The sequence below is a fragment of the Berghia stephanieae genome, chromosome 14, assembly GCF_034508935.2.
Source record: "Berghia stephanieae isolate SIO BIC M18660-M18661 chromosome 14, UCSD_Bste_1.3, whole genome shotgun sequence".
In the NCBI taxonomy this organism is placed as follows: domain Eukaryota; kingdom Metazoa; phylum Mollusca; class Gastropoda; order Nudibranchia; family Aeolidiidae; genus Berghia; species Berghia stephanieae.
The window spans coordinates 15,487,290-15,497,289 of record NC_088373.1 but is presented as its reverse complement, the minus strand read 5'-3'; the positions used below and the strand labels follow the sequence as shown (position 1 = coordinate 15,497,289).

The 10,000-nt window shown below is 41.3% G+C and overlaps 1 protein-coding gene across 7 annotated transcripts in view; it reads left to right on the top strand.

Moving 5' to 3' along the window:
- Positions 1-8,506, top strand: part of LOC144959738 (uncharacterized) — a 10,598-nt gene extending 2,092 nt beyond the window's left edge. For 4 of the 7 annotated variants that reach the window (XM_078892434.1, XM_078892440.1, XM_078892436.1 and 1 more), the window contains one exon: positions 5,925-8,506. In XM_078892434.1, the coding sequence (XP_078748560.1) occupies positions 7,061-8,131 (1,071 nt within the window). In that variant the 5' untranslated portion in view covers positions 5,925-7,060 and the 3' untranslated portion in view covers positions 8,132-8,506. Of the gene's footprint in view, positions 1-5,810 lie in introns of all 7 variants that reach the window. The other 3 variants (XM_078892438.1, XM_078892437.1, XM_078892439.1) reach the window with 2 other exon arrangements.
- The last annotated feature ends 1,494 nt before the right edge of the window (positions 8,507-10,000 follow it).

Sequence of the window (10,000 nt, the reverse complement as noted above, 5' to 3'; positions counted from 1 at the left end):
TTTGGCACTTTGCAAACCATTTCAACCTGAGTATTTGTCGAAGACATCGATTGACAAAAGTTTGTATCTTGGCTGAGGTGGTCAAGGTTGTTCGCCAAGGCACTGACCTATAGAGCAGGACTGCTTTAAAATGTATTGATGATATTTGGTGTCAATGTCTAAATCACACGATCCTTTCTCGCAGTGATATTACAAATCGGACACTCAGCGACAACGGTATCGAGCGATTCAACATTTTTAACCCTCTCCTCACCACCTACAGCAAAATCGTCACATTGGTTACGGCACAATATACATTTTTCTTATTCGGATTTATTTTGTACATTACAATCTTTGAAGAATGATCTTTGTTTCGTCAATAAGAACATAAAGTTGTTTTGTAGAGAGCTTGTTTGAGTTTAAAAATTCTATTTTTCTGCTAGGTGAGTCTGCCATTTTGACAAAAATACTGAAAAAGATCGGTAAGGTATGAGTTAACTCCGGGAATAGTGAAATCGAATTAGTCAAGATTGTAAATAGGAAACAGAAGAGTGGTGTTAAATAAAACGTTTCATTAGAAGTGTAAAACCACTCTTTCCGAGGACTGGATACATATCTTGTGTCCTTGATCATCTGGTTCCAGAATGATCGCATATTATTTTCTAGTCTAAATATAAATGCTGGTCGTCAATAAAGATCATCCATCCTCGCTCTTTTACGTTGCGTAAAGTTTAAAATCTGCCTCTCCATCCTGCTACTAAAATAGCTGTGCCACCTTCTGATTCAATATGTAACCTATTCATTATTAGTCCTCCGAAGGACTGGGTAACATACACACTTTCAATGAGATTGGAACCGAAAGAGTAGAAGATAATGTGACGTCACGACCTCTCTGCCATAGTGTGGCTTACCGTAGCCATCGTTAACATATAGATAGTATGCAGATGACGTCACTCAGGCCTTTGTTATTGTTTTTGCCATCCGCGTTTGTGAGTTGTTCTCACTAAACTGTATTAACCAGTCTATAAAAGTTCATGGTTACACAGAGTTTGTGTGTTGGTCCGTTATACTTCCGGATGGCAATGTTGTGAACTCCTTGGCCAAGCGCATTCTATCTATAGCCTGACTCTAGAACCCTCTATCTAGGACTGGCAGTTTGACGTCAATTTTTAGGTTTGTGTAGCGTCTAGTGAGTTGTCGTTAGTAGAGCTCATGGAAACAAGTTATTTCATTGGTTGAACTATTGAATACAACTCACTATTTGTTTTCTTTTGTGGCCAAAGACTGGTATATTACGTCATTATTGTGGTCAGTGTCAGGCTATAACTTTACGATGGCCACGGTCTTACTCTTAAAGAGGGTGAGTTAATATATGCCATCGATTAGCACAAGGAGTTTTGTTATTTGTGACCCAACTACGTTGTCGATATTATCTATCTTACTGATTTGATGCAATGACAAATGTAGCAATGACTATCCGCACAAATCTTTGGGCCTCTTTTGTCGCTCACGAAGTGATCAAATTCGCGTCAAAATATGGGACGAAGCCGTTTCGTATATGCTATTTTAAAAAATTAATGACGACGCTGTTTATCGATGGATATGACTGAAAGTTGGCACACAGAAAAAAAGGTCATTTTAGATTATGTCAAGCGACAAAACTCGTGCGATTACCAGAAGACCGTTAAAAATAGATTTTTACTCTTTGGAGTAAAATATTTCTAAAACTACCGAGGGTGGAGGTTTTGTCGCTGACAAGGTAATACATGAACATTTCTTCTTTTTGGTTGTAAAATTTCATATGAATATGACGAGTACTTTTCCCGTATTTTACAAAACACCATCCTAATTTGCTCTTCAAGTTTCAATCTTTTAATCTACTTATTACGCAAGATACAACTAAAGGTCGAAAACGGTGTGTCTTTTTTACGAAACCCGCCGAAACCCGCCGAAACCCGCCGAAACCCGCCGAAACCCGCCGAAACTCGACAAAGTTATGGGAAGTAGGTGGCAGTAGGGAGTGAACCTAGAACTCAGGGAAGTGTACACCATTGGGGAGTGAACCTGGGACTGGGTTTCGGCGGGTTTCGTAAAAAAGAACGAGTGCTTTTTTACGAAACCCGCCGAAACCCGCCGAAACCCGGCGAAACCCGACAATATCCAGCAAAGTTATGGGAAGTAGACAACTGTGGGGAGTGAACCCGAGACTCAGGAAAGTGTACACTACTCGGGAGTGAACCTGAGACTAAGGTTATCGGCCGGTTTCGGCGGGTTTCGTAAAAAAGAATTAGTACTTTATTACGAAACCCGACAATATCCGGCAAAGTTATGGGAGTTTGGCAACATTGGGGGTGATCCTGGGAATCAGGGCGGTGTACACCAGTGGGGAGTGAACCTGGGCCTGTGTAAAAAGGATATCAGTGGGAAATAATCCTGGGACTAAAAGGAGATGGATACCATTGAAAGTTGAAGCCGTATATGGGAGTTGAGTACGAGAGGAGAATGAACCTGACACTATAGGAGATGGGCGCCAGTGTGGAGTGAACCTGGGAGTCAGGGAATTGCACACTAGTGGGGAGTTAACCTGGGACTGTGTAAAAAGGATATCAGTGGGAAATAAACCTGGGACTAAAGGGAGATGGATACCATTGAAAGTTGAAGCCGGATATGAGAGTTTGGTACCAGAAGAAAATGAACCTGACACTATAGGGGGTGGGCGCCAGTGCGGAGTGAACCGGGACTATGCAAAAAGGATATCAGTGGGAAATAAACCTGCGACTAAAGGGAAATGGATTCCATTGAAAGTTGAAGCCGGATATGAGAGTTTGGTAACAGAAGAAAATGAACCTGACACTATAGGGGGTGGGCGCCAGTGGGGAGTGAACTCGGGACTATGTAAAAAGGATATCAGTGGGAAATAAACCTGGGACTAAAGGGAGATGGATACCATTGAAAGTTGAAGCTGGATATGGGAGTTGAGTACCAGAGAAAAATGAACCTGACACTGTAGGAGATTGGCGCCAGTGTGGAGTGAACCTGGGACGCAGGGAAGTGCACACCAATTTGGAGTTAACCTGGGACTGTGGGAGATGGATAACTGTGGGTATCCGAGCCGAACTATAGGAGTTGGGTACCAGAGGAGAATGAACCTGACACTATAGAAGGTGGGCGCCAGTGGGGAGTGAACCTGGGATTCAGGGAATTGCACACCAGTGGGGAGTTAACCTGGGACTGTGTAAGAAGGATATCAGTGGGAAATAAACCTGGGACTAAAGGGAGATGGATACCATAGAAAGTTGATAGTTGGATATGGGAGTTGAGTACCAGAGGAGAATGAACCTGACACTATAGGAGATGGGCGCCAGTGTGGAGTGAACCTGGGACTCAGGGAAGTGCACACCAATTGGGAGTTAACCTCGGACTGTGGGAGATGGATAACTGTGGGTATCCGAGCCGAACTATAGGAGTGTGGTATCAGAGGAGAATGAACATGGCACTATAGAAGTTGGGCGCCAGTGGGGAGTGAACCTGGGATTCAGGGAATTGCACACCAGTGTGGAGTTAACCTGTGAATATCTAAAAAAGGATATCAGAGGGAAATAAATCCGGATTCAACTCCCAATGGTATCCATCTCCCTTTGGTCACAGATTTATTTCCTACTGATATCCTTTATACATATTCTCAGGTTAACTCCCCACTGGTGTGCAATTCACTGAGTCCCAGGTTCACTCCCCACTGGCGCCCACCCCCTATAGTGTCAGGTTCATTCTCCTCTGGTACCAAGCTCTCATATCCGGCTTCAACTTTCAATGGTATCCATCTCCCTTTAGTCCCAGGTTTATTTCCCACTGATATCCTTTTTACATAGTCCCAGGTTCACTCCCCACTGGCGCCCACCTCCTATGGATGTTATGCAGATGACGTCACTCAGGCCTTTGTTATTGTTTTTGCCATCCGCGTTTGTGAGTTGTTCTCACTAAACTGTATTAACCAGACTATAAAAGTTCATGGTTACACAGAGTTTGTGTGTTGGTCCGTTATACTTCCGGATGGCAATGTTGTGAACTCCTTGGCCAAGCGCATTCTATCTATAGTGTCAAGTTCATTCTCCTCTGGTACCAAAATCTCATGTCCGGCTTCAACTTTCAATGGTATTCATCTCCCTTTAGTCCCAGGTTTGTTTCCCACTGATATCCTTTTTACATAGTCCCAGGTTCACTCCCCACTGGCGCCCACCTCCTATAGTGTCAGGTTTCTCTCTCCTCTGGTACCCAACTCCCAAATCCGGCTTCAACTCCCAATGGTATCTTTCTCCCTTTAGTCCCAGATTTATTTCCTACTGATATCCTTTTTACATAGTCCCAAGTGCACTCCCCACTGGCTCCCACCCCCTATAGTGTCAGGTTCATTCTCCTCTGGTACCAAACTCTCATACCCGGCTTCAACTTTCAATGGTATCCATCTTCCTTTAGTCCCAGGTTTATTTCCCACTGATATCCTTTTACATATTCCCAGGTTAAATCCCCACTGGTGTGCAATTCCCTGAATCCCAGATTTACTCCCCACTGGCGCCCACCTTCTATAGTGTAAGGTTCATTCCCCTCTGGTACCCAACTCCTATAGTTCGGCTCGGATACCCACAGTTATCCATCTCCCACAGTCCAAAGGTTAACTCCCAATTGGTGTGCACTTCACTGAGTCCCAGGTTCACCCCACACTGGCGCCCATCTCCTATAGTGTCAGGTTCATTCTCCTCTGGTACTCAACTCCCATATCCGGCTTCAACTTTCAATGGTATCCATCTCCCTTTAGTCCCAGGTTTATTTCCCACTGATATCCTTTTTACACAGTCCCAGGTTAACTCCCCACTGGTGTGCAATTCCCTGACTCCCAAGATCACCCCCCACTCTTGCCAAACTCCCATAACTTTGCCGGATATTGTCGGGTTTCGGCGGGTTTCGGCGGGTTTCGTAATAAAGCACTAATTCTTTTTTACGAAACCCACCGAAACCGGCCGATAACCTTAGTCTCAGGTTCACTCCCAACTGGTGTACACTTCCCTGAGTCTCGGGTTCACTCCCCACAGTTGTCTACTTCCCCTAACTTTGCTGGATATTGTCGGGTTTCGCCGGGTTTCGGCGGGTTTCGGCGGGTTTCGTAAAAAAGCACTCGTTCTTTTTTACGAAACCCGCCGAAACCCAGTCCCAGGTTCACTCCCCAGTGGTGCACACTTCTCTGAGTTCTAGGTTCACTCCCCACTGCCACCTACTTCCCATAACTTTATCGGGATTCGTCGGGTTACGTCGGGTTTCGGCGGGTTTCGGCGGGTTTCGCAGGGTTTCGGCGGGTTTCGGCCGGTTTCGTAAAAAAGACACACCCGGTCGAAAAAAATGCCGAAAAAGCCTCCCATATTTTCGCGTTTTTTTCCTCTTGGCGGGTCATCCAAATAAATGACACCTTTGAAACTGCATAACTTGTTTATTTATGAATGGATTTTCAAAATTCAAAAACATTTTTACTCAGTGGAGATAGGTCTTTGATTTTAGCCAAATTTTTTCCTCAAAAAGAGAAAAAAACATTTTTCATAGTCATTGCTAACAAATGTGTAGATTTGCACTGCTGTATGAAACCAACACAGTATAGAGGTCTCAAAAAGTCATGAAAATCAAATGGTCTAGAATGTGTGTAAAATAGAATTATTCAAAATTTTCGGAAGTTAAACGAGTTTTTAAAAATTGTATCATACCAAATTTGGTAGCAAGGTAGAATTGTGTGACACAGAAAATGAATTTGTGTTTTTTTAAAACATACAAATATATATTTTACCAAGAATTTACTACAATTTACGACATTCAGCACTCCAGATATTGGAACGATTTGTGAGTCTTCTAAACGTTAAACCAACAGATAACACACTGATTTTGAAATGCCTCTCTTTCTCCAGCCAATGATGTGAAAAGATTCTTGATATTTGTTCCAAAAGACCATTAAAGTTGATGACGTTATCCATCAATTTGTGTGTATCTGAAAAATAGTTACTGTGAATAATTTGCCTTTCAAATTTGGACTTTGACTTTGAGTATTTGGCCAGAGAAGTTCAAACTATTACTTGGCCTTGAAAACAGAATTGCATGTTTTGCACATTTATGGGTGCTCTTTATAGCTTTCGGTGTGGTTTTAGCTAGCTGGATCAGTTTTTCTTAATAACACAAAGTATATCATCTTTTGTAAGCGCTCCCCCAACGAACGGGTGTCCTTGAATCAGTCGTTGTATTGAAAGAATAAGAAGAAATAGACAAGACAGTAGTAGTAGCATAGTAGTAGTAGTAGTAGTAGTAGTAGTAGTAGTAGTAGTAGTAGTAGTAGTAGTAGTAGTAGTAGTAGTAGTAGAAGAAGAAGAAGAAGAAGAAGAAGAAGAAGAAGAAGAAGAAGAGGAAGGAGAAGAAGAAAAATAAAGAAGTTGTAATAGTATCAGTAATAGTTGATAGTAGTATTAGTGGTTGTGGTAGTAGTAGTAGTAGTAGTAGTAGTAGTAGTAGTAGTAGTAGTAGTAGTAGTAGTAGTAGTAGTAGTAGTAGTAGTAGGAGTAGTAGTAGTAGTAGTAGTAGTAGTAGTAGTAGTAGTAGTAATAGTAGTAGTAGTAGTAGTAGTAGTAGTAATAGTAGTAGCAGTAGTAGTAGTAGTAGTAGTAGTAGTAGTAGTAGTAGTAGTAGTAGTAGTAGTAGTAGTAGTAATAGAAGCCGTAGTAGTAATTGTAATAGAAGTAGTAGTAGCAGTAGTTATAGTTGATGTTGTAGTAATAGTAGTAGTAGTAGTAGTAGTAGTAGTAGTAGTAGTAGTAGTAGTAGTAGTAGTAGTAGTAGTAGTAGGCGTAGCAGAAGAAGAAGAAGAAGAAGAAGAAGAAGAAGAAGAAGAAGAAGAAGAAGAAGAAGAAGAAGAAGAAGAAGAAGAAGAAGAAGAAGAAGAAGAAGAAGATTTAAGAAAAAGAAATTGGAATCGGAAAAAGGAGGAGGGGGAGGAGGATAAATTATTTTGAAGTCGAAGAGACAAAGAGGAGTGCAAGGAAGAAGGCTAACGAAAATGGAGTGCAATTCAACAGCTCAAGACTGTAGATACAACAGTGTGATACCACCTATTATCAGTGACAATCTCTTGTTTTATTTCCAACTTGTCAATTGGACCATTCTCATAGGGACCATCAACACTTTTGGCGTCATTAGCAACGGGCTAAACATCGCGGTCATATACAACATGGGGTTCACGGAGAAAAACACCATCAACTTGAGCCTCTTTGCTTTGGCTATATCTGATTTCGGCTCTTGTTTGACATCACTGTGGCTGTCGGTGGGGTTGAATCCTTGGTTCAAGAGGCTACGTTTACCATTTGACTCCTATGAAATTTCATATATTTACGGGGCTTGGCCTCATGTGGCCTTTACAAAAATAACAACGTTGATAACTGCCTTTATAACATTTGAGAGGTGTCTCTGCGTTTGGATGCCTATCAAGATTAAATCTATTATTACTCGGAAACGGATATTATGCTATATAGTTTTCTGCTTTGTGCTTAACTTTGCGCTGCTGGTACCAATGTTTTATGCAAACAGAATAGAAAATAAGTTTTATATTAAATACAATAGAACAATGCTTGGACTTGTCTATTCTGAAAATCGAGAAGAAATCGAAGGCGTTGTCTATTTATTTCTAAACGTTTTCCTGTCAATGTTTGCCTTCGTTATGATTATAATATTAACAATTTTACTAGTTGTGAAACTTCAAGAAAAGTCAAAATGGCGGCAGATGGCAACTGGTGTGTCAAGTGATGTGAGCAAGAATGAAAACAATACAAATTGCGACAGTAAAAAGAAAGATGCAAATGTTAGCAGCAAAGACCAGAAAGTTTCTAGGATGGTTGTGATGATATCGACGTTGTTCATCGCTTGTTTTATTCCGACTGTTGCCGTGCACTTCGCTATGTGGTTGGAGAGGAAGATTGCTTTCCAAGGAGTGTACGATAACCTGAATGAGGTCATGGCTTCCTGTACGTTTTTCATGGAATCGGTGAACACCTCTGTCAACATTGTCATCTACTACAAGAACAGTTCCAATTATAAAGCTGTTTTTGACAAAATGTTCAGATCTAAGAAATGATATGTTTTATTTTAAAATTTTACTTCGTTTTGGAAACAAAAAGTCAGTAACATTTTGTAAAACAGTACCTAGGCGTCCTATTTACTTGTCATGAGGAAGTCCTGCCATCACATCTTGTTACCTAGGTACACATAGTATTGGCAGGCCTGATAACGGAACACAATCCTGTATTTGGTATAATAGCATTGTTGTAATGAGCAATATTTTGAGTTGGTTTGAGACTAATTTCCAATACAACGATGAGCTAAAAGCAATTTAGGTTTCCGGCCTGCAAATAAGTACACGATAATTATTACCATTTATCCGCTAGCTTACAGCTAATCCCTATAATTCTTTGTAAACAAAATGAAACTTCGAATAAATTAGTTGTCTGTGCATGAGTGTATTTTGGTCCGTTTATGGGGGGCGAAGTGGCCGAGTGGATAAGGCATTGCACTGTGACCCGGAAGGACCCGGGTTCGAGCCCCGCTTCAGGCACTTTTGTTTTTTTCCCATGAGCAAGATTATTAACCCCTCAATTTGCTCACTTGGACAACATAAGTGATTCCTGTTGATATCAGACATCTTGTTTGATGAGTTATCTATATTCCTTCGTGGAATGCCTGGGCGACGATATCTTATAATGTCGTGGCGAAAAAGGCATTTTTCTTTTTATGATTAAAGCTTGAACTGATGCGATTTTTGAAAAAAGCGTTTTCGCAGAATTCGCCTTTGATATCAGATTTTCATTTTCTGTCCTTAGACACAAGAGCTGGAATAAACTGTCACCCGAGCCCATTGAAATGCGTAGAAATGTAGAAAAATCAAGTCCACTATTATAGTGCACTTGGCCCTTTAGTCTTGTTTTATTTCCAAGAGGTTGTTGACCAAGATGAGAAAGAAGTAGAAGAAGAAGAAGAAGAAGAAGAAGAAGAAGAAGAAGAAGAAGGAGTAGAAGAGGAGGAGGAAGAGAAGAAATAGTAGAAGTAGTAGTAGTAGTAGTAGTAGTAGTAGTAGTAGTAGTAGTAGTAGTAGTAGTAGAGGAAGAAGAAGAAGAAGAAGAAGAAGAAGAAGAAGAAGAAGAAGAAGAAGAAGAAGAAGAAGAAGAAGAAAGAAGAAGAAGAAGAAGAAGAAGAAGAATGAGGATAAGGAGGAGGAGGAGGAGGAGGAGGAGGAGGAGGAGGAGGAGAAAAAGAAGAAGAAGAACAAGAAGAAGAAGAAGAAGAAGAAGAAGAAGAAGAAGAAGAAGAAGGATGAGGAGGAGGAGGAGGAGGAGGAGGAGGAGGAGGAGGAGGAGGAGGAGGAGGAGGAGGTGGAGGAGGAGAAGAAGAAGAAGAAGAAGAAGAAGAAGAAAAGCTGCACTGATAAGACCTTCAGCATCTTTTGGCACTCATGATTTTAGAAACTAGGGAGCAGGCATCGATTGTGAGATAAAGATCTGAACAAGTCTGTATGAAATGTGCCGGACAAAGCAAGAAAGAAAAATGCAAGACAAAAACCCCCCAAAAATCAGTCTACCTCAACTGTGGATCGAACCTCAGACCTGATTACTAGCCATACGTGCTACCGTAATACCCCACGGGTCCTGTCCGGCACTAGTTCATACACATTTGTTCAAATCCTTATCTTACACCGGTGCCTACTCCCCAGTTTCCAAAATTAATATTTTCAAAAAATAAAAATGGAGTAGCCCAAATATCTTCGTCCTTGTCCTCGTCCTCTAGTGTTCAATGTTTGTGTTGTTTGAGCGAGGGTTCACAGTGTAAAACGCGTGCTCTTATGAAGAATATATTTAATTTATTAAAATTGTCCCAACTATCGAGAGCCTCTGTGGTGTAATGGTAGCACGTCTGACCGGTAATCAGGATGTCTGAGATTAGATCCCCAGTC